General features: G+C 46.2%; 1 protein-coding gene across 2 annotated transcripts in view; it reads right to left on the reverse strand.

Annotated features, from left to right (window-relative positions):
* Positions 1-228: 228 nt before the first annotated feature.
* Positions 229-25,344, reverse strand: part of LOC146831130 (myelin P2 protein-like) — a 62,555-nt gene continuing 37,439 nt past the window's right edge. The window contains exons 1-4 of one of the 2 annotated variants that reach the window (XM_085605362.1): positions 7,958-8,113; positions 3,947-4,119; positions 2,185-2,286; positions 229-444 (exon numbers count right to left, since the gene is read on the reverse strand). In XM_085605362.1, the coding sequence (XP_085461488.1) occupies positions 394-444; positions 2,185-2,286; positions 3,947-4,119; positions 7,958-8,030 (399 nt within the window). In that variant the 5' untranslated portion in view covers positions 8,031-8,113 and the 3' untranslated portion in view covers positions 229-393. Of the gene's footprint in view, positions 445-2,184; positions 2,287-3,946; positions 4,120-7,957; positions 8,114-25,344 lie in introns of those variants that run through there. The other variant, XM_085605363.1, reaches the window with a different exon arrangement.

The following is a 25,344-nucleotide window of genomic DNA, read 5'->3' on the forward strand; positions in this document are numbered from 1 at the left end:
CAAGAGCTACAACTAGACTTCGGACGGACCCAGTTTACTATACATGTATTCCAGCCAACAATGCCACTCAAAGTTTCCAATTCTAGACTTGTGCCCGATTATACAAAACAGATTTTCAAGTCACTCAGTCCAGGAACAGCAGGTCTTTCCAGCATGGAGTAGCTGCATTGTTGCCTTCATCCAAAAGGAGCCACAACACATTAAAGATGCGACATGGTAAAGAATGCATTCAGTTTGGTTTGTTTAATAACCACCGCAGACACCAGTTAACAAACATTGGGATAGCATTCGAGTCGGTCACAAAATTAAAAGAAAAAGCAAATAAAAAAAAACGCAGATTCTATAGCATGGCTCATGGAACTGAGCCTCTTGAAAGTACACAGCCGGTGTGGACTATACTTTATCATAGGTCCGTACACATTTCACGTCACCCATGGTGCAAGTCTAGAAAAGACAAAATGGAGAAATTAAAATAAGTAAACCGCTCATACAAACAAGTATTGCATTTAGTACAGTCATGCAAGTTTAGAAATAGCGAGAGCGTTTATTAGAAGTGCTGCTTTCTTTCAAGCTTGAATATTAATTAACCCCAAGAATAGGGAAACCTCAAAACGTCAATGTCATAATGTGCATAATGTTTATTAAAGCAGAGCATTTCTGAAAGGCAATAAAACTATGCACATCTGCTTAAACTCGGGCCATTTCCTCCAGGTGATCAGACTCCTGTTAATGCCTCACTTTTGCTTTAGTGCCTTCCATGCAGGTAGGAGTAAGCTCCTCCCTCCTGGGAAGGCCTGTGCTGTTGGAGCGGCAGGGGAGGAGTTAGGATTGGTTAAAATGTTATGCAAGGGAAGACGCCTGTACGACTAAGTCGTCACGTGCGCTTCCGCAAAATAAGATACACGGACAAGCGATCCCAATGTAGGGGCGGCCGGGAGGGAAATACTGCAGTGCTACCAGCATGGCGGCTGCAGCTGCCAGTTTAGGAGCCCGGTTTCGGCGGCTAGAAAGGCGCTTCGAAATACAGTGTGCATCCAAACTACTTTGGGAATTTCGAAAATTGTACAAAGTAGCTTTCTAGAAATGCATTTTAAATCATGTCAGAGGCCGGAGTACATGCCTCCAAGAAGATTTGAGAATCGCCGAGCAGTCCTGGGAAGGCCTCCTTATTCCACTGAGCATTTCCCAGCAAAGCTGGGTTTGAAATGCTTCTCCTCGTGCCACTGTCACCAAAGGGGACTTGCAGCCGGCACAGGGAGGCTTCAAGGAGAAAGCTAAATAAGGGAGGGGGGGCGAGGGGTGAGGAGCAAGGCATCACAGGAGAGGCAGTGAGAATGGGTGAATGAGTGCAAGGGGGCAATTGGAACGGGCCGATTGAGCATTTTTGCTCGGGCTGCTTGCTCAGTTTGGCCCCAACCAAGTCAAAATTTGACAAAAACCATACATCCTGCATCTGTACCATACAGACAATTTCCCAGCTTGTAGAAATGGCACGTACACAATTAAGTACGATACGCTTGGTACTCCTGTGATCTGTGCTCGAAAAAGGCATAAGTAACTCTAGAACAGTGTTTCAGGCTCAAGTCGAGGGTCTGTCAGGGCACTAGTAGCTATTTTACATCCAATATTACTCCAGCATGCACAGATTGTATTGCAAAACCAAATGGGATGATGGACGGAGTGTTCAACATTACAAGCACTCACCCCCAGTCAACTGATCTAGGGTTTAAACCATCATCATTCTTTAGCTCACTCCGCCACCCCAGTTCAGACATAGCCATATGCAAATTAGTCTGACCCTGTGCCTCATGGGAACAGTCCAGCCCGAACTGCCAAGCCATGCCTGGACCGGAAACAAGCTTCCTAGGACCGGTTTCTGGCATTTCAGCCGTCTTCAGCCAGGCTAGCTTGAATCCAGTGGCAAAGTGAACAAGGGACCCACGTCTGGGAATACCCTGCCAACTTAGGGCAACAACTGAGGCACAGGGTCAAGACTGATTTGCATATAGCTGGGTTCAAACTGTAATGGTGAGCAAAAAAAAAAAAGATTTAGGCCCAGATCTCTGTACTGGGATGAATGTACGACATTGTTCTGCATCCTGTCCATCAACTGCTTTTGCAGATTGTATTGCACCAAGGTAAAAATATTGCTGCTACTATAGTCAAAAAAGGCCAATCACTTACCACCACGAGTTTGCCATCCTTAACTTCCCTTCGGATTGTGGTTTCCTTACCATCCCACTTCTGATGTTGGATTAATGCACCATCTTCACAAGTGACTGTTGTCTGGGAAAAAAAAAGATGCCTCACTACTTGTATAATGTGCATTTTAACCTAACTCCCAAACAACAATCTACAGCTACCCCATACCAAGTAGGTTAAAAATTCCCCATGAAATGTTTCTCAGGTGCTATGCGCTCATATGCCTAGAAGGCAAGGCACAGTGCTTTCAGGCAGAATTTCCCTCCTTCAAATCAGGCCAGGTAGTTGTGTTAAGGATTTGGGAAGTAAGTTGCATGGTCGAACAGCCAGAAATGCTAAAAAAAAAAAAACTAAAAAAGAAAGACGCTCTCCTTTAAAAAAGAAGTCAAGGGTACAACTGTATGGCAGGAGAAGAGATCTACTGGCGAGCCTTTAAACCCAAGCTGGACAAGTTCCTAGTCTTAAAATTACAGAGGGCCATTACCCTGGGGTATTTATCCCCACACTAGGAGCTTTTAGTTAGAATTGGTCCAGGAGTGAAGGCACCGATGATTTTCCTGCTGCTACAACAGGCTATGTAAGGAATCCTAAGTACTACACTGACTGCTACTCCTACAACAGGACCCGGCAGTCCTGCTTTCTCACTCTGTCCTAAACGGACAGTATATCCAGCAAGTCTTTGTTTTCACAGAGGTTAGAGTGAACCCAATGGAAGGCAAGTTTTGCTGGACGCCAGTGCAGGATTAATTAGCAGGCCCTACCAGAAAGTAATGTAATAAAGACCACGAAACATGCTCTGCATAAGTAATTTAATTTTCCCTTTCTGATTTTTTATGCACATTCGAGAATGGCAAGTCCTGTCAATTATGCCTGTGATCATTGGCGATTTCCTTTTATATAAAAAAAAAAAATCACACCTGTGTTTCTGGATTTCAAGATCTGTAACCCTAGCATATGCCACAAATATGCATAGATACCCTCAGCTTCTGATGCGAGTGGCACCCCCTCCCAAACTATACTTCTGGGTAAAGGGGCGTTACTGCTTAGCTACAGATCAGTGACAGACCCCTTTTACACCCTCTCATTTTAAGGGGCATATCAGCAAGGGCCGGCGATAATTATCGCTCAGCGCTCTAAGTGTGAGGATAATTATCGCCGGCCAACTCTGAATTATATCACGGAGATAACGTGCTATCAGCAACGCTTATTGCCAAAGCGATAAAATTCAGAATGCAAGCTGCCAATTGTGCGATTATCGCACAAGGTTTGGCGATAGCTTGCTGATAGGGATAGACATGATATCCACCTTACATAGGATATCATGGTCAGAAAAATACCAGACGTAAAAACTGCAGCGTTAACTGCGGTTAGCACTGCAGTTTTTTTTCTATCTCCAACAGGGTTAGCGATATCCTTGATAATAGGAGAAGTGTCGCTTAGCAACATTTCTCCTATTATTTTACTCTGAAACGCCCCCTTTGCATCTCAGATGCAAGGGGAAGCGTAGAGTAAAATGGTGCTAACATCCGAATTTGCATATTAGCACCCCGTTGCTGAGGGCGCTAGTTTTATCTCTGCTTTTTTGGTTTTTAAACCCCAAAAACGCAGAGAAAGCCCTTGTTGATATGCCCCCAAATTAGTTGCGGAATACAGCCTCGCGACTGGCCCAGTGGTAGTAGGTTAGCTAAGGTGACGTAGGAGGCCCCGCCCATGTATCACCAGGTACGCAGCGCGATGCCCTCACCTTGGTCTTCCGGTTGTCTGCCGTGGTCTCATCAAACTCCTCTCCCAGCTTGAAAGAGATCTCGGTATTTGTGAACGTGCTCTCAGTTTTGACGCAGTACAGGTCTCCTTTTTTACAGATGATCACATTGGGCTTCACCATACCGCCCGCCTTCCTGGTAGCAAAATTAACACCTGCACAGAAGCGAAGAGAAAGCAACATTAATATGCCTTAAATCAGATGGCGAGATATTCTGAATCACACATACTACACAAAGTGACAGTACGCAACACTTACAAGTCAGCTTATACAAAGCTAGTAACCAGCAGAGCTGGCTTTTGGCAGGGGCCTGCAGTTGAAGGGCGCACAGATTGCCGACTTGAGCTGCCATGAATATATCTTATTCCAGACCTCCCGTTCATTGCCTTAAAGTTCTTAGTAAAACCACGTTCTTAAACTTCCCCGATTACCTCACCCAACCCTTCAATCTCCTCCCAGGGATTTCGCTTGCAGTTTAGCAGCTGTACAGGTGATTGATGGGAGGCGGCAAAGCGCGCGATTCTTGCCAGGTCACTGCTGAGGTACAGGACGTGCCCCCCCTCACATTACCATTTTAATAGGTTGACCTATTTAATTGGATGAGTAGAACATATCCTCGTAGTTCAATGCTTGAGCAAGTCAAATGTGTAAACGGTGGCAACCGTATTTCAGTTCACTGGAGAACGCAAAAGTTTCACACGCGTTCGCTCACATTGCAAATTGATTAAAACTGGTTTTATTTTGCATTATGAAATCCCCCCTCCCCCCCAAGAGAAGGGCAGGCATTCTGTGGACGTCAAATTGTGTGTGTCCACAGTACTTTTAATGTAATTTTCGCCTATCAGTATCGGTAGGCAAGAAAGCAGGGAAACGAACTAGCCGCATTTGCCGTGGGACACCGCCCGACTACTAATCCATTCTACGCAAACGCCCCTGCTTCTTACAGCCACGTGCTGGTGCGTCATGTCCAAGCCAGAGTTCTAAGACTAGCCAAAGCCTCACAACTTCAGCATGTTGACCTTCGGCGCGTGGCTGGCTGTGCCTACCAAGGGCGCGCGCATGCTGCATCACAACTTCAGGAACAAGTCGCGTCATTGCACACGCAAGTGACGGTCTTTTGGGTGTATTCTGGGAATTGTGGTCTTGCAGTTTACGATAGTTGATAAAGTACACGAAGCATACAGGGTGGGCTGCTCATTCAAAATTCATACTCAAGACCCAAGGAAAGGAGAATTGGTTTGCAGGAAGTTATATCGCCCGGCTGCCTCACACCGCCAATGTGGGACCCGGGGAAGCGAAGGCGCAGCCTGGTTTTCCACGGGGAAGCTTCGCGAGGTTTGAGGACAGGATTGGCGGATTGCGGGCGGGGTGGAGTTTGGGGGTTCACAATACAAGTAGTCAGGAGAGGGGGTTTCAGCCCCTTTCTGACTCCTTGCACTACCAGGGGAAAAAGTTTGCCCACCACCCTACAAGTTTTATTGGGGGTTGGGACCTGGTTGTATTGTGTGCTGAAGGGTTGCCATGGTTGGACAGGTTGCACTGGCAGAGGCGTTAGTGGGGGGTGGGGGAAAAGCATGTGAAGGAAGATTGTGTATGGGATGGCTGGTACAGGACAAGAAGGATGCTGGGTTCAAAGTAGTGTGAAAGACTGGGAATGCAAGGTGGTTATTGAAAGGATGAGTAAGGCAAGATGCGGCGCTGAGGTGAAAGCTGGGGGTTGGAGAGAGAATGGTGGGAAGAAAGGGTTTACGTTTAAAGATTGATGATAAACTGTTGACGTGTTTTAAGGTATGCAATCCTGTCCTAATAAATGGCCTTTTATGAATCAGAGTGCAGTGTGATTACCTCGCAATTAAAACGGAGGACATTCTTCCATGTCAAATTATGCTTTTCGTTAAAAAATAAACCAAAAACTCCACAGGTTTGACCTTTTCCCACGAATGAGGGAGGGTAGATTCCTTTCACCTGGAAAGTACAATTGCCGTCCCCGTATCTCGTTAAGCACAATAGGGCCGACAGGATTAACATCTGTTGACGCATCAGTGCTTTAAACGGACCAGTACCAAGTACCGGCACTTCAAGAGAGACACTTTTCATTGGAGTGTACCGACCCTTCTCAGAAACAAGCAGGTACTCTGGCACAGAGTACCTGCACTTCTATTTTTCCATTTCCAGCACTGCGTTGATGTCATGTAAAAGAACCACACAGCTCGAAAAGGTGCCTGGGTGAGAGCCCTGTAACCCTACTGCTAGGTTGAGGCATAGTTATTCCAGGGAGGGTTAATCTGATCACTCATGCTACACTTTATAGAACGGAATCTCAGGATGCCGCCCTGTGGTCACTAAAAAGGTACCGAGGCAAGATGGGTAGGAAGAAACTCGATGGGATCCGGAGCCACATGGCAATCAGTAAGAGCACTTCTGAAAAGAAAAATGGCGAAGTCAGTCCATAGGTGCGGCTTCCAGCCTTGGGAGACAAGCTGTCTCATTTGGTCATGTTGTATTAGAGCTTAAGGGTGGGTGTTGCTTCGCCCTTGTTGGGGGTCGTAGGAACATTTTTTGTTTTCAAAAAGCACACGTTGCAATAGTTTATGAAACTGAAAGGAACGATCTTGCAAGAAGATCCGCATTCAGAGAGAAGCAAACCAAGGGCTGAAGAGAACTCACCCACTGCCCATCATGCAGTGGTCGGAAGAAAAATGAATGGATTAAGAGGGCTGGCAAAGACAAACTACAAGTGTATAATTTAGTAAAATGAAAGTGGGTTGTGTAACGAAATCAGACTGAATGGGGAGGGCTGCACGTGTATTTTGCTACCCCAACAATCAGAGGGGGAAGTTTCCTCATTTCATGCTAGCTATATTAACCCCTGCCCCTCCTACACCATCGGGTATTAAGAGAAGCATACATTTAAGGTGTCATTGTTTGGCCATGACAGTCAATGAAACCTCAAAAGCAGAACACCAGGACAAGCCATGGTGATAGAAAGGCCAGTTCGGGTCTAAGCAGAGATGCAGTGAAGACAGGAGAAGCACAAGTCAGGGCCCTGCTTGGCCACTCTCCTGGGTCCTTTGAAAGGAACAGAGAGGGGTGGAGGAGAATCACATGAAAAGTTAAATTGGGACTAGGGCTCATCATACAAGCTGGAAAACACATGGCAACCGACCCACCACTTTTTTTTTTTTTTTTTTAAATAAACAGGACTTGTGTTGGAACACCTTCGTGTATCACAGACAGACCCATAAGAAAAGACAAACAAAAAACCCACACCAAAATTACAAGTTAACTGCCCCCAAACAGTACCTCCCTTCAGTGTTCGGTTTCCATATTGACTGTCCCTATTTTGGCCCCAGAACCTACAGACCTGTTTCAGCACGCACATCGTTTAAAACGATAAATATATACACAATTTATTTTTTAAAAAAATAAAAAAGGATTTCCCGATATTAATTTATATACAGCTTTTCCTCTCCTTCTGAGGTGTTTTTTTTTTTGGGGGGGGGGGGGGCGGGGTGCTTTGAAGCCCATTTGCAAAACCATAATCTTGAGGTACACCCAGCAAGATCTAAGAGGTAAAACCAAACTACAAAAAATGCCCAACATAAAATTGTGCACCCAGATACGGCTATACAGCAGGTGCATTAACCCACCATACCTTCACAGCACTGGTGCCGGTTAGCCGCAACTTACACATTACTGGAGAAAAACGAAAAACACATACAAGGGAGGGTGGGGCGACGGGCGTCTACAAGATAACTCAAATACGGATCTAAAGACTATGGGAATGGACTTCTCGGAAAAATGTCCTCCATCGGCACCTCTAATGCTCTATCACCCCTACAGTCTCCATCATAGTCTCTTTGCGCATTGTATCATCGATCTTTGGTGGTGTATCCCCCAGTGACCAATAGGGTGACTCGCACTTCTCGCATGCAGTGCAAGGACCGAGATGAAGCCAAGACTGGATGCGCGGACGGTAAGCGTCCCTCTTACCGAGGCTCTGCATGTACTGATCAAAACCCTCGCTGCTGCACAGCTTCCAGGTCCCAAGCATCTCGTCCGCCATGGCAAAGAGTAAAAGAGCAGCTCAAGCGTCCACGCACAGGTGAGGAGAAACTTTGCGTTGTGCGCGAGGCAGGGCTGCGTCTCTGCCTTTTAAAGAGGAACCGGCTCCCGGCAGCTCGCCTCGGCCAATGGGCGGATCCCGACCTCCCTCGAGCCGGGAAGCGCCGGGTCAGCACCATGTGCTGCAGAGCCAGGAAGTCACTAGGGCAGAGAGCGCGGGCATGCCCCTGCTGAACACCCAGTCCCCGTCCGGCTCGCCTCGGTCCCGTGCCTCTGCACGTGCCCACACGCAGTCACCCCACACAGACATAATACCAGAAAATGCAAACTAGGAATTCAGATACAGCTGACAGCACGCGAGCCAGAGCTCTGGACGCCACCCGATCTTTAGTTTTCAGGCCAGTACACCCAGAGGGGTGACCCTCTGTTTTGAGTCACTCTGCTTGTGCTGGAAATTATTTCGAAGGTGAAAGTGAGGATATTTTACAATCCTATATATGCACTTTGAACGTGCAAAAAGTTATATGCATTTTCATGCTTTGTAAACGCCAGTGTGCGATACTTGAATTATTGCTGGGGATTGTGACTACAGGGTGTGGCTGGGCCTCCAGTTGATCGACTCCTAGAATATTTGCAAAAAGAGCAGTTTTACGAAAATTAGGCTACGAGTCTAATTTACTGCCCTAACACTAGCCCTCTACACTTTTGAGGAATAATTCCTCCAAATATTGTGAAGGAGTGTTAAAATGTAAATATATTGGCCATAGGTCAGTGGGCGCTGTGCTGAAAGGGCGGAGGCGGTAGTGAATACTGCAGCCTGGATGACGTCTTGTGGCATGAGGAGGCAGCAATGCTGTGCTCGCATTGAGGGTAAGCTAGACCTTCCACAGGCTGGCAAGTGTTGATGGTGCACAAACACTATGAGAGGTGGTCTTGCTGTGCCTACATAGACCACTCCCCCTCTCCACATTGCTTGGAGTGACGCAGAAAGTGAAAACATGGCACACCCCGCCTTAAGAGAAGAGAGGTTGCCTTCTCTGCATATCTCCTGCTGTAAATTGCAGATGACTATAAAATATGCTGTGCAGTAGCCTACAAGATCAACTATGTTGTACAGTCTTAGATAAAGAGACGCTGAGTGGGGCACTTTGCCAGTTTCCTCTGTCAAGACGATGGCCATGTCTTTGGGCATATGCAATTCAAAGTAATCTCTGACTGACATTTTGGTAAATTTGTAAGAGAAACTCACTATGTGTGTAGTGTCCTTCCAAAGAAGATGACCCTCGTGTACAATTTAGAAGCTGCCTCTAAATTTCCAATGCTGGAATCCATGAAGGAAGTCTTGATCTGTAAGCGGATGAAACCTGACAAGGCAACCATCACCATGCCACGATTCATGTCACATTTATAACCTGTGAGGAATACTACCAAATCTCTGAAAGTGGATTATCGGATTCCCAGCTTCTTAGACATAATTACCATGGTATAAGATGCAACCCTGTTAGATTTAGTAGACAGGAGACTGTAAGCATCGTTCAAGAAGAGCGAGGCCGATTTCTTATTGACAATGAGGATCATACATATGAGTGTCAATGTTTCTCAGTCACAGTTGCAGGATTTGAGTTCTGCGTTCAGCAGCGGATGTGGTGGTGGCTATGCAGAGGTCCTAGCCATGATTGAGTGACAGATCCAGCTACTCTGTCACATCTCCATGGGTGCGGTGGAAGCCTCAGCTGTAGCAAGGGGGTGGGGGCTATTTTTCTGCCAGGCGCCACTTGTTTTGTACAGGTTCCACCCAAATCAATATGCTGATGGAAATTCGCCATTCCAGGGGTCAAGTGTTTTGGTCCATCCTCAGAGCAGGGTATACAGAACAAATGTTGAGATGGGGACATATGTATGGCTGCCTGTGGTAGTCAAGGTAGCCTTTTAAGCAATTATATTTTAGAAAACATCTCCAGCCACCACCAACCCTATATCCTGCACATCCAGTAATTTCCCATGCCTGGTTCTACCCAGGCTAAGAAACTGAGGACCTCACTGAAGACTGAGTAGAAGTCTCAACAGGGATCCTGGCTACCTTAGACTGAATCGTTCAGAAGATGGATTGGTTGGAGGTCCAATTAAGCCACAACACAAAGGAAGAATTAATACCAATGCATGGGTCATTGCTGTTCCACAAGCTGGCCATCATATAGAATTCAGAGACCTTCCACCAAACTTCAGACACATAATGATCAAAAGATCCAGCTATTTGGTACATCTTACAGGAGGGTATCATTTAGCTACCTGAGAAGCAGCCATTACACCAGTCCCCAAGCAAAAGTGGGAAACAGGGTTTTACTCCACCCCATTCCTGGTGAAAACTATCTGGCAGTTCAAACAGTGGTGGACATACAAAAGACAAGAAGTGGGTCAGGAACAAAGGTTTTAATTTACCTGAAGCAATTGTTAGCATCTTTGCACTTTCAGGATGCCTACCTCTATGTTTGAGTTTCCATCTCAGAACAACACTGCCAGTTTCTATGCGTCCAAATTGGCTGCCATCAGGTCCCAGCATGTTCATCACTATTAATGCACCAGCGGTGGGGGATTGCATGCAGAAGATATTTGCATCCACCCATAGCTGTATGAGTAGTCTACCAATATTACCTTCACCGGATTGGTGGGTAAAACACAGAAAGTATCTGTCAGTTCTCGCGTCCCTGGAAGGCTCATAAACTGTAAGATGTCCCACTTCTCACCAAAACAGAATTAGGACTTTAATGAGCTGTCCTTCATAATAAGCCTGGGGTGGATTTCAGGATCCAGAAACTACACGAAAGCCTTTTGTGCAGCTCCAAATCTGTTGCATGGAAGGATGCAGTTACAGGTTCAGGGGACATTTCTGCAACGTGGGTCCTGGTCCCATGTTCATGCATGCAAATTAAGCCATTACTTTTCTAAACGCTTGCCATCCAGGATCACAGAGGACCAAGATTTCAAGACAGCAATCCTGGTGGCCCACTGCATCAGATCACAATGTTGGTTACACCCTAGGAACCAAGGGGAGAGAATTTCATTTGGCCGCCATCTCAGGCGATGAAAATGGAAGTCAGTGGTCTCAAATGGGGAGTAACCATCGGATCTTTTAATGTCCATAAGAAACTGCCATCCAACAATCTCAATCAGTTCTCCAATAAGGAGGTATTGGAGGAGAGGAGAAGGCTACGGAGGCTTTCAATTAGCATTTGAGGGGGGAAGCAGGGCTGATCCAGGGAAAGGCCTAAAAAAGGAGGCTGCAATGTCCATAAGGCTCACAGAAGATAGCCTGTTTTCACTCACTGCAATACACGCGTTGTTGAACAACACTCCAGCAACCAGGGTTAGCTTTGCAATCGGTAGCAGTGGTTATGTTTACTCGCACATCCCCAATAGCATTCAGGGTTTGGAAAACAGCAATGTATATATTGCAGAGCTACATCAGACTGCCCTCTAGCTACGAAGAGAGTGCAAACAGAGTGCGGGATATTATCACACTCAATACTGTAAAATGGTCTGGAGCACACAAGGAGTAAGAAACCAAAGTAGTAACATAGGCATATGATAAACAGTCACCAATTAGTAAAGCTGGTCAAGTTCCAAATCATTCTTATCTTCACAGGAACATAGTTTAATTCCACCAAAGCCCATCACTGAAGTAGAGGTGTATATAACGAAGCCCCTGTGAAGACAGAGCCAGCATTATCATAAACTACAACCAGATGTTGATACAATAGTTGTAAAATACTTCTTTAGAAGCAATTCAGTTCTACATTTTCCTTGGCTGTGTGTTACTTCCTGAAGAATGCTAAAAATGAGTGAGCTCTTGTTCAAGTTTATCCAGTCACAGGAGAGTGGCTGTCTGTGTGGAAGGCATATAGCAGACTACCTTTTTCTCATTCCCTGGGCAAATCTTTTTCTTTCACCATTTGTGCCTCACCTTCACTCACTGCTCCCATTTCATAGGGCTTCACAGTAGTGGCACCCTATGAAAGGGCAACCCTCTGCCACATCCCACGAAGACTCCAATAAATGCGGACACCAGCAGTTCCATTTGGGGTGTGACAGTGGTATTCCAGGAGGTACAGATCAATGGTCCTTTAGGGAAAGGAGATCTGTTTCCTGCTGATTGGTGCTCCATACCCTCAAATCTTTTTCTTAGATGATCGTCCACAAGTCAGTCCTCAGAACCAACAATATGGTGACTGACACTTAAATTAACATCAGCTCACCCATTCAAAACATGTGACAAACCGGGCCTTAGAGGTGGGCTCGTCAACACCTCATATTAAAGGTATAGACATTGTCCAGGAGGATGGAAGGAACAGGAAATTCTCATCCCACGTGGAATGCTCAATCTCAGGAAGGATTCAGGGTAGAGTTGCCAGAAGTTCAGAACTATGGAACCCTTATGTCACCATTTAAGGAAGCACCCCTTCAAATTATGCCTCAAATATCCAGATTTCAGGGCATGGGGGTCAAGCACCCTTTTCCTGAATTGGCCAAAAGGGATCCTGCATTTATTTTTCTGTTTCTATTCATCTTGCAGGTGAAATTCGGGATGAAAGAGGCAGAGGAGGGCTTGGTGTTTGCTTTTGACCACTCAAGCAAGGTTTTTTGATGCTTTGGCATATGCGATTACAGCAGTTTGGGAGCTGCTTCTCCAGTGGTGCAATGAGTAGCCATTTGGGAAACCTGGGATCACTATGGTGGTATAGCAGAAGACAAATTGCTGCTGGGGCTACTTCTCAAATTTTATATTAATTTCCGAAAGTGTAATTTGTGTTTACGCCTGGATTCCTTACAGACTCCCCTGTTTAACCCACAGAGCCCATCAATACAATGGGCTTTAAAATGATGATTGGTATGTTAATGGTCATTACTTTAGCTAACAGACTGGACGAATTAGGTGTCTTGTTATGGGGTGATTCTTCTGTCTAATCCAGTTTCCTGACCAAAGGTGTTGTCTTCCTTTCCTAGTTGTCAGGAATATGACTTGCCTTCTATTTTCCCCTCTCATGCTCTCCTGGAGAATCTTCCTGGCCCTGCCTTGATGTGTGTAGGGCAGTACTAAGGTACTTGAAAATCTACCACTTTTTGCCTCATAGGTAGGCGTTTTGTCACATTCGAAAAAGCAAGGAAGGAAGGCTCCTTGGTCACCCAAAGCAGGTGGAAACCATCTATGATATTGGTGGCTTACGTAGCGACTCTGGATGCACTAACATGAAGGTATTCTGGGGAAGTTCTTGGAAAGACGCTTCTACAGCATTACCGTCTTGAGATTAAAGATGCTTTCAGCGCCCGATCTGGCATTTTTTATTCTTAGTAATGTGGAATAATGAACTTCATTTGTGGTTCTTGAATATATTGACTGGGTGTGCAGCATATTGTGGTCTGGTGTGATCTGCTATTATGCCAGTTTTTAGCTTATCACTTTGTGAGCCTCTTGTGCAAGAACAAGAAAAATACAGGGTTACGTGACAGCACTGCGGGTATGATTTAGCAGTAATACTCATTACTCCAAATCCTACCTTTCTATTTCACAATCCTTATGACAAAGGGCGGGAAAAGTGAAAGCCTTCTTCCATTACATTGAATAAAATAGAGACATTTTGATCTGTGTGAAAAAAATGATGACATTTCTCGACTTCACAAAACCTGACCATTTCCTGTAGCCAGCTGCCCCTCCCTCCCCCCATCATGAACGGGACTTTAGGCTGTATGGATTTGTGCTGTCACTCCTGGTTTCCCTAACCCTAAGTAATAACAGTGAAGCACTACAGTTTGACCAAATGTCTCATTCGCTGGACTATTGTTGCCCTAATTTTGAGGTCTGAGCAAGACGTTTTTTGTTTTGTTGAAAGTGTTTGTATATATAATGTACTTATAGGGACTTTCGGCCACAACTCTAATTCTATTGGTCTGTTGTTGTGTCATTCACATTTCACTTCATCCCGCTATAGCATACACCATGGGACAAAGGGTCAATTCATTTTAGCCACTGGCTCGCATCACTGTGAATGCTGGAATTCTGCTGTTTCACAAGAGGCACGTCCACACACAAATAGTTCCCTTCAGTCCAGAGACTAGTATGGCAATGCGTGCGTTTTGAAACCCAAAAATATTTTTGTTTCTAGCCAATATTTTTTTATGATGTGAAGGGCCCAGCATCTCCTCCAACAATAAAGTTTTACAAAAACTATGAAATAACACAACAAGCATTGACAAACCAAAAGGTTAGAAGGCAATACCGGACCTCTTGGTTTCACCATTGCTTGTTTTAAAAATGTTCACAGCATTGCATTTTACAGACCTCTGAACTTTAAAAAAATCATTAGCAAAGTTACGAGTTGTTAAACTTTTCAACTTCATTCCTCCTTTCGACCCGCCCACCTTGTAGGTGATATTGTAGTTTGTATCAGCTTCAGTATAGGGATGAATCTATAAACATGCTGATGGGATTAAGAGGCAAAGGCCCTGCCTGGGGCGATGGCAGGAGGGTGGTTTGCACTAGCAGCAGCTTAGCTTCCTGTCTGAGAAGTGGGTACAGCTCACGAACGAGGTCTGTAAAAAGAAGGGTAGCGCTAGGATTAATGAGGATTAGCATAAGTAGCCCCTGCTACATGATATCATCCATCAAGTTGACGAAAGTCAATTTTATTACAGTACCCCTAAATCTGTTTGGAATCCATGGTATTGCTTCCACTTCAGCGTGGAGGAAAATAATGACATTTATAACACATCTGGGCACATGCCAATATCTTGCTTTTGCATAGCACAGCAGTCCGAGGCGGCAGAGATGTACCTTCGGAAGCTGGTATCTATAGTATTCTTTAATTGTCAATGGTTGTGTTGTGGAATTCCTGGTGACAGAGGATTTTTACAGACACGAGGTCTTTTTGTATTTTCTGGTACTTTCCACATGACACAGCAGGTGCAGCCAAGGATGTGTTCCACAGAGCAGCGTCAGCCTCCATGGAGCATTGACTTATAATGTTACATGCAGGAGCTTAGACCTTCTGCTTCAGCCAGTGGGAGCTTCCTGTTTGCACTACAGTGTACTCTGCAGGGAATCTCAACTTTGTACTGTACATGAAGGTGGAGTATTCAGCAGTGGTTCATAAAAAGAACAAATCCCTCGGATTAGACATATATAAAAAAATAAGCAAACACGTTTTGCACATGATGTTTCGAATTGACGTTTCTGGTGTCGTTTATAGTGGTTCTTTTTGATTGGGATGACAGCACAGCTTTGCCTGCTTTTTGTTCTTACCTTTTATTAGTGTTAGCTTTTTTCCATTGCATTAATTCCCATGGCATGATATTAGGTCATCTATCTATTAACACAACTTTGGGATTCATTTAGCCTGTATCGATAGAGGACAACAGACGTAAACTGGTGAATGTGCCCTTCTTTCCACACTCACATCGTCTCTTCATCGTGAGTCATGTCTTGGAAACCCTGAGTTTCTAGTGATATAACCTCAGCTTGCTTTTTTGTGGGAAGCCTCTACCTCTAACTGTCCACCCTTGGAAGGCATACCTTGTTTAGGGTGTGACTTCTAACGCTGTATTTTTAGGTTTCCCCTGCACATTGCTTGCTTTGTGCTTGTCAATCTCTGGTAGACAAAAATCTTAAAAAGAAAGGACTTGGAGCCCACTTACAATTGGTTGGCTTCCACTTCACTCTGATTTCCTTGCTTCTCATTGGGCAGCGGCTTGAATTCCACTGTCTTCCTGTTTTTCAGCTGATCTGTGGAGCATAGACTAAGTACTGCTTCCGTCCGAGTCCTTCCACGGGGTGCAGCACTTTCAGGGGTACTTTTTTAACTTTATTTGTTGCAATCCTTAAGAGTGAATGTGTTCACAGTCTGTCTCTTCTGCTCGAAGTCCTTGTTTGTGCCACCCACGCTCCTCCTGCTGTTATGATGATTGCTCTTTTGCACCACCCAAGTCCCCCCCCAGCATAATAACCTCTCCCACCTCTGTCGGTTGTAATGCTCCTCTGTGCCCGGAACCTTATTGCCTGTACGTCAGATGGCTTAACAACAGTACTCTTAAAATGATTGCATACAATATCACGTTGCTTCTTGTGGTAAAATATGGAAATTAAACAATACAAGTAAAAGAAGACAGACAGCAAAGTGGCAGAAATGTTCTGCTTTGATGGTGTTTTATTGACATAGTCATTGCCTTCAGGCAGCCGAGTAGAGAGCAGACGGAAAAGTGCCATGAGTAATGGAGCTCTCCACAAGGACCAATACACACCAAATACTACCACCAACCCCGCTCCAAGCACACCCAGTCACACTGATGGTCCAACACAAACGCTGTCCAAAACGATCGCTGTTCCCATTTGCTAGAAAGTTCAAGAAGGAAATGCAGGTGAACAACTTTTCTAAGGTCATAAATAACCCCCTCAGCCCAGACAGCGCCCGTCTCTGCCAGTATGTCCCTTCCTGGGCGCTTTCATAAAGTCAGTCTGTCAGCTGGGGCTCTCATAAATATTCTTTAGTGAAGGGGGAAAAGTTTCTTGTAAGTAAATTTCTTCGGCTGGGTGTTGTCAATCTCTGTTTTGGTCTGATCAATGCAGGTGAAGATTTGTATACGCTATATCATGATGCAGAGGCGAGGCTGCTTTTCCGGGAATTGCTGAAGTCGGGGACCACATTTGTGTGCACAGAGATGGCCTTCAGGACAGGGTCGGATTGGGAACAAAATTAGGCCCAGGCACCTAAAGAGGAACAGGCCCACATTTGTGGATAATGACCTTTCATGAAACGTTGCTTAGTATTGAGAGTATTTTTGGGAGAAATGTTTGATAAATTAAGCCTTCAACGCTTATGGAGTCAGTAGCATTGGCAAAGACTAGACACACCATTATTCCACTGCAACTCATCCACAGGTCACCTCACCTATTATTCACACCAATACTTTCTCTACTTCAGGTGCCGGAATTTCTTAGTCGCCTATTGGTCCATTAGTCTGTGCTACCCCCACCCAAAAGATCCCTGAATATCCTGTATTATATCAGGTCATGAGTCAGAGAGCCGTGTACATCTTTTGTGTCTGGAGGTTTCTATTCACCCTCAAGGAACCAGGGGTCCTTCTGTTTTGGTTGTCACTCAGGAGCCTCTCTGAAAGTGATGCCTTTGGGGATTTCATACAGCTTCGTACTTAAGGCCTCATTACGATGTTGGGCAGAAACTTTCTGCCCGACATTGTATCGGATTCAAGAACCGACCGCCTTGCGGTTGGCAGCTCCAATTACAATGCGACCGAACTCTGTTCGGTCGGAGTCCCATTGTTCCCTATGGGAGCCCGTGTTCTACACGACAACACAGACTCTTATGGGGAAATGGGGTGTTTGTTGAAAACCCTGCACCCTGTCACAGGCACCCCATCGTGCCTGCCACACAGTGCAGGGTTTTACAGGGAGAGGTCCCTTAGGTACCCCTTCGGCCTCCAACTGGACGCCTCAGGATGCAGGGCTCCAAAGTCACTTTCCGACAGCCTTTTTATGTCGAACAGGATGTTGGAAATTGACATGGTAATCGGTCAGCCGGAAACGCAGCCCATAGAGGTGCATGATGCGGTTCCAACCAACACGAATACTCCGAGAGCGAGTTGGAACCGATTCTGGAATAACCGCGCAGTTTCCTTTCCGACCGCAAACATTGTAATCGGTCGGGCGGATGAGTCGGTCTGAAGGGTTCCAACGCAATCTAGGAGATTCCGATTATCAGGTGGAGGCTTTCCACCCGACATTGTAATGAGGCCCTTAATTTCTTTTGTATTGTGCGTAGAGACTTGATTTGAATCTGGAAACGCTGCAGGAATTCACGCCAAATGCCTCTATTTCTATCTGTCTCTATCTCACTTTCTTACTTGCTGTGTATACCTCTTTCCTTCCTTATGTCACTTTTTGTCCCCTCTTTCTAGTTCTTCAGTTTTCTCTCATACTCTACTTCTTTTCCTCTCCTTAGTGTCTGTCATTCTACCTATGTCCTTTGCTCAGTCCCTCACATTTCCCATCCGTTTTTTCCTGTCTTTCTCTCTGTCTACAAATCCCCACTCTCTTTACCACTTCTGGCTCCCCTGTGGGCTCCTTCTTCAGTTATTTTTATATCTCTCATGCCCTTATTTCTCCTGTCATTTTGTATCACTCCTTGAAGTTTGATTTCCTTGCTCTTTCTTGCAAACCTTCCCTTTTATTCCTGTCTGGCTCTCTTTTGTCAGCCTCTTTCACCCCCCTCTGCCCTTTGAATTCCTTTGGTAGTATACCTAATGGTATATTCTCATGTGTCCCCCTAATTACTTTGCTGCGGACTGTAACAGAACGTCCTCCTGTGCATGGAGGCAGCGTTTAAACCACGGGTACTCATAGTACGGCCCGCGGGCCCGGCACGCCTTTCTTGGCGGCCCGCGGACCTTGCAGACATCGTACCGGTGTTTTTTGTTTTTTTTTACAGTGTCAGCAAACAGTCTCTGCTCTGTGGGGGCCGGGCGATTCAAGTGATAGTCCGAGTGGCGCTGCAGGGGCGCTAAGAAGAGGTGAAATACAACAAAGCCTCGTTATCATGCAAATGGTCTCTTAAAGACCTGTGAAGTACTCGGGTGGGGCTGCGTGTGTGCCCGGGAAGGGAAGCTGCCTCAGCTGCCACACAAGCGGGGGTGAGGTGACAAAGAATGACAGAGTTCACTTCATCAAGTGAGGTGTGTAGGCATTTGATGACTATTTTCATTAAAAGCACTCACGTAAGGACCCATGAATTCTATACTTAACGGACGTGGGGCGTGTTCAAAAGTGGAGTGGTTTTACTGTGTATTAATGTTAACTGTTGGAATAGCAACTGTGGCAGGGGAAATACTCCAGGTGAAGAATTATACATGTTTGTTCATTCTGAGACATTGAGTTGTTTTGGTTAAAAGGTGGAAAACACTCGGTTTGTAGTTTAAATGAACTCAGGTTTACGTAACCAGCAGACACAATTAATCACCTTTAGGTCATTACCAAGGGTGGAAATGCACATAAAACAAGGCCTTCCGGGCAGCATAACCAGTTGCATTTAATTAGAATACGCGTGCTCCGAGAAAGATGAAGTTACGATATTTTTAAATAGATGCAGTTGAACGAGGCATCATGTAAATATGTTTTAGGACGATCTGGCACGTCATGGTAAGTGCACAAAATACGATGGGCGCCTGTCTGTTTTTGTTAAATAACCGAGGATACTTTTAATAGTGAAATACAGAATGTATATGAATACCGTGGGAGCATAAATGACCGAATATAATTTACAAGCGGCAAGGTCAAATGCAGCAGTTTTCATTTATTCAGTGCTCTACATATAGACCTGTCATTAATATCTGGGATAAGTGGTATGTAAAACGAGAGTGCTTCATTGACACAATATGATTAAAATAACACATTTGTTTGTATTCCTAGGTGCCCCTGACAAAGGGAGTGTTATTCCCGAAATGCATTGGGCTCTTGAAAATATATCATGACATGCAATCCACCCAACGCTCCTGAGTTTTTTTGAACATGGTCAAGAACGGATTGAATAAAATGAATTGAACACAAGAGAAAAGTGATAAAAATGAATGGTGAAAAGCGAAAAAAGCTAAATAAATTAGATGCATTTAATTCATTGGATTCAAGCTACAATATGGCTGTGCAGCATTGTGGAATCTAAACCGGTTCCTTCGTGATTTATTAAAGAATGACAGAGGACAACAGGGTGTGAGAGCCGGGTGAGGTGGCAGAGGGTGACAGAGGGCAGTAGGGAGAGACAGAAACAGACAGAGACAGTTTGAGACAGACAGAGAAAGGGACAGACTGACAGAGACAGAAACAGATAGAGGCAGAGACAGATAGAGACTGGGGCAGACAGAGCTAGATAGAGGCAGAGACAGGGACAGACTGACAGAGACAGATAGAGGCAGAGACGGATAGAGGTAGAGACAGACAGAGACAGACTGCGATAGAGACAGAGAGAGGGACAGAGAGAGAGACAAAGATAGAGGCAGGGACATATAGAGGCAGAGACAGATAGAGGCAGAGACAGACAGAGACAAATAGAGGCAGAAACAGACAGAGATAGAGACAGACAGAGACAGAGACAGATAGAGGCAGAGACAGGGATGGGGCAGACAGATAGAGGCAGAGACAGACAGAGACAGACAGAGACGGAAAGGGAGACAGAGGGAGGGAGACAGATAGAGACAGGGGCAGACAGAGCTAGATAGAGGCAGAGACAGGGATAGACAGACAGAGACAGATAGAGGCAGAAACAGACAGAGATAGAGACAGACAGAGATAGAGACAGACAGAGACAGATAGAGGCATAGACAGGGACGGGGCAGACAGATAGAGACAGAGACAGACAGTGACGGAAAGGGAGACAGAGGGAGGGAGACAGAGACAGGGACAAACAGAGACAGTGACAGACAAAGACAGATAGAGGCAGGGACAGACAGATAGAGGCAGAGACAGACAGAGAGGCAGAGAGACAGAGAGATGGAGAGGGAGACAGAGGGAGACAAAAGGAGGCAGGGAGTGGGAGACAGAGGGAGGGAGACAGAGGGTGACAGAGGGAGGGAGAGGGAGGGAGACAGAGAGGGAGGGACACAGAGGGAGAGGGAGACAGAGGGAGGGACACAGAGGGAGACAGACAGAGGGAGGGAGACAGAGGGAGGGAGTCAGGGGGAGATAGAGGGAGGGAGAGGGAGACAGACAGAGGGAGACAGACAGAGGGAGGGAGGCAGAGGGAGGGAGACAGAGGGAGACAGAGGGAGGGAGGGAGACAGAGAGGGAGACAGAGAGAGAGGGGGATAGAGAGAGAGGGAGATGGAGAGAGAGGGAGACGGAGAGAGAGGGAGACAGAGGGATGGAGACAGAGGGAGGGAGAAAGAGGGAGGGAGAGGGAGACAGACAGAGGGAGACAGACAGAGGGAGACAGACAGAGGGAGGGAGAAAGAGGGAGACAGACAGAGGGAGGGAGACAGAGAGGGAGACAGAGAGAGAGGGGGATAGAGAGAGAGGGAGATGGAGAGAGAGGGAGACGGAGAGAGAGGGAGACAGAGGGAGGGAGACAGAGGGAGGGAGAAAGAGGGAGGGAGACAGAGAGGGAGGGAGACAGAGAGTGAGGGAGACAGAGAGAGAGGGAGACAGGGGGAGGGAGACAGAGAGAGGAAGACAGAGGGAGACAGAGAGAGGGAGGCAGAGAGAGGGAGACAGAGGGAGAGACAGTGGGAGGGAGACAGAGAGACAGAGAGGGGGAGACAGAGAGGGGGAGACAGAGGGAGACAGAGAGAGACAGACAGAGGGAGACAGAGGGAGGGAGACAGAGGGAGGGAGACAGGGAGGGAGACAGAGAGGGAGACAGAGGGCGACAGACAAAGGGAGGGAGACAGACAGAGAGAGACAGAGGGAGGGAGACAGAGGGAGAGACAGAGGGAGGGAGACAGGGAGGGAGACAGAGGGAGGGAGACAGAGAGGGAGACAGAGGGCAACATACAAAGGGAGGGACACAGACAGAGAGAGACAGAGGGAGACAGACAGAGGGAGGAGGGCGACAGGCAGAGAGAGGAGGGCGACAGACAGAGGGAGACAGAGGGAGGTAGTCAGGGAGAGACAGAGGGAGGGAGAGGGAGACAGACAGAGGGAGGGAGGCAGAGGGAAGGAGACAGAGGGAGACAGACAGAGGGAGACAGACAGAGGGCGGGAGACAGAGAGAGAGGGGGACAGAGAGAGAGGGAGACGGAGAGAGAGGGAGACAGAGAGAGAGGGAGACTGATAGAAGGAGTCAAATAGAAGGAGACAGATAGAGGGAGACAGAGGGAGGGAGACAGAGGGAGGGAGAGAGAGGGAGGGAGACAGAGAGAGGGAGGGAGACAGAGAGAGGGAGAGAGAGATAGAGAGAGGGAGGGAGGGAGACAGACAGAGGGAGGGAGACAAAGAGAGGGAGAGTGAGATAGCGAGAGGGAGAGAGAGAGAGATATATATATGTATGCCGGGTCCGGTGGCTCAGTGGACGAAGGCGTCCGCTGCAGGGGCCTGTATTCCACCTCATGGTCACAGGTTTGTTTTGTTGCTCTAGCTCCGCCCCCTCCCCCAATGACCCCACCCCCACGGTGCGGCCCTTGGCCACAAACCACACTGTAAATTTGGCCCCCCGAGAGAAAGTTTGGGAGTACCCATGGTTTAAACCAAAGGGGAATCCACAAATGGAATTTCCTTTACCATTTCATCACTTTGATGAAGGAAATTCCACTGGTGGATTGTAATTTACATTTAGCACTACTTCCTGGAATGCCAACATCCTCTAAACTTAGCGATAGACTGTAGAAGAAAATTAGTGCATGTGAGGCAGTAAGTATTCCCTTTTACTCATCGACCAGGAAATGTTTGACACCCTCTTCTGCTTCCCTCTCCATCATTTCCTTCATCTTTCAATTTTTATTTGTAGTTCCATATAGCGCAAACACTACCCAAAGGAATTGAAGCACTTTACATGGACACATTCATTTTTTAGGTACAGGGATTTTAAGTGATTTGCTCAGAATCACAGGACATTGAGCCGGCGACAAGAATCAAACCGGGTTCTCAAGTCCCAAAGTAGGCTGCTCTTGCCATTACCCCACATCCTGTATCACTTTCCTGTCTCTCTTTTCTCCACTGTCTTTCATCACTTCTTCTCCTTAATCTCTTCCCCCTCTTCCCCCTCACTGCCTCAATCTGTCTGCATCTCTAGCATTCTTAGCCTCTCTCCTCTACCCTCTCTTTCTTCTTGATTTGTTATTAGTCCTATATTTTTGTCATTGTTAACCACTCTGCTGTCTCACTTCTCCATTTGTCGCGCTCCACATCGCTCTACTCCCTCAATCCATTTTGTTACTCTCCTGCCATGTCTATTCTCCCTTCCCTTTGCCATTTTGCTCCAGAATGAACGTTTATCACAGTAATGTTTTAAAAAAATAATAATTGTTTTGTGTTGTCAAAAACATTTTCCTTTTTGCTCATTTTGTATGTTTGTGTTGTTTTTTTTATTTTCTTTCAGTGGTGAACAGTAGTGGCAGCAAAGATGACAACAAAGTGGGAGGGTGCACCTGGTGCTCATCTGTCTGCTGCCGCAGACACACATAGAGTCTCTTAGTGGTCACCACTCATTCTGTTTTCCTGCACAGGCCCCTTTGGCCCCACCCCAGGTAACATTACTGCTAGATGTGATGCTCAAAAAGATCGCATTCATCCCAGTGGCCTCACTGTCACGTTAAGAGACTCTGGACAGGAGGAGACCCACCACATTCTGTGCCAGCTCAGTTTGGCCCACTGTCCTACTGCAAAAGGCAGTGAGCCAGCCATTCTCTCTACTTAGCTATAATGAGCTCCGATCTTCCCTCTAAGGCTGCAGTGGCCCATAGGGTGAGGCACCAGTGGGCAAGCAGGCCCAAGCAAATGTGATTTTATCTACTTCTCAAAAAAACAGCCCACCAGCTGGCCTTGGCTTTAGGCACCATGGACAATGGCCGATTGCCCACCCTGCCAATCTGATGCTGCTTCAGGGTGAGGTGCAGACCCGTGATCTTGGGTCTTTTATCTCTGTGTGACTGCTCACAAGACAGCCCTGCTTTTAAAGCATGTTGGGTGACTCAAAGAGTTTAAGCTTACTGCTAACTATTAGGGTGATCTTAAGGTCACAAGTTCAGAGGAGAGAGCACTTACTTTTCAATCCACTTACTATGGGCAAACAGAGTAGCATAAATTGGGTAATGCTAGTATGTGTTATTTATGGCTTTAAGAACCTAGAAGTAGGGAATTAGGTGTTATATAAAACAAGCTGTTGCTATTAGAAACATGCATGTTTAACAGATCTATTGGCGCTTTTCCAAGCATTAACAAAGCTAAAAAGTTTTGGCCATTCAAGATCTATTGGTTTTGTCACAATTTGTTAGACGTGTTGCACAGCAGGGTGTACTGTTGTCCACAGCTAAAAGTAAAGAAAACAAAAGCACTAGGAGGTTGCCAGTGCTGGCTGCGTCATAGCACTTTTAGAAATGTACTTTAAGCCAAAACCATTGACAAAGCCAATACATCCTGCATTCGCAAATACATTGGATTTACCAATGCTTGTTTTGTTGGTGACCAGTGTGAAAACCATGGCAGCTGCAAACATGAAAAAAAAATGACTCCAATGCACGGAGAGGACTCCAACTGGTTCACGAACATTGCCCATATGTTTTCCTTGGGGTCTGTTTCTGCTAAACAGAAGACTTAAGCTGGCCCACTATAAGATAACAGCCCTCCCGGTATTTAATTTGCTCCAAAAGTGCTTTTGAAGTGTTGGCGGGAGCACGTATGATCAAAATTATGGACCACAGCTATGGGGCACTCTAAGTTTGGCAGGTGGGCCACAGCAGAAAATGTTTGTGACACTCCGGTGGCGTAATGTGCAGGAGCATATTTATAAAGTCATGCAAAGCCACTTTACGTGGATTTTCATGGCCTTGTAAATATGTGCCTCTTTTACACAGAACACTGCGTGGCATGAACTGGGCGTTCCATGAGTGCTGCTGTGGGAGGTGTTCCCACGCAACACCCATGGAATCTGAGGCTTTCCCAGATTTACGAGGCTTCGTAAACCTGGAAATGCGCCAGATTCAGGGGTGGCATTAGGGAGGCACAACAAGGATGAATATCCTCATTTTGCCTCGTTTTCATCTCTTTTTTCACCTCCATTGACTGATTTTATTCAGAATGGTGTCCCTTCCTGCACAAAATCAATCATCCCTGCGACGCAGGCACCCTTGCAACATGGCGCAAGGGTGCCTGCATTGGCATGGGCTGCTTTATTAGCACAGGGTCAGTACAGGAATGCACTGTATTCTTGTAAATACAGTGCATTCCTGCACTTTTAGAATGATGCGGCACTGCAAAATTGCTTGCGGCTCCCCACTGCACCATTCTATTGTAAATGAGGCCCTAACTGTTTTCTTCGCCTTCCTCGACTGATGGGGGCATGTAGGAGGACCCCATTTTTAATTCTTGCGTACAGGCAGCTTATAGATGTCTGTTGTTGAAAGCCTATTGTTCACAATACCAATACCTACACAGGCCTTCGGACCAGTCCACTGATTACCTTGGTTGACTTTATTGTCACTCTCATTTGCTTGCCTCTTATTCAATGGCTTTCCTTCTTCTTATGTTGGTTCGTATCCTGGAGCATAGCTTCTTTCCCATCATTTTGACTGAATGACTTACATTCTCCCACTGCTTATATTCTGTGAAG

Source organism: Triturus cristatus, chromosome 5_1 (assembly GCF_964204655.1).
Source record: "Triturus cristatus chromosome 5_1, aTriCri1.1, whole genome shotgun sequence".
NCBI lineage: Eukaryota > Metazoa > Chordata > Amphibia > Caudata > Salamandridae > Triturus > Triturus cristatus.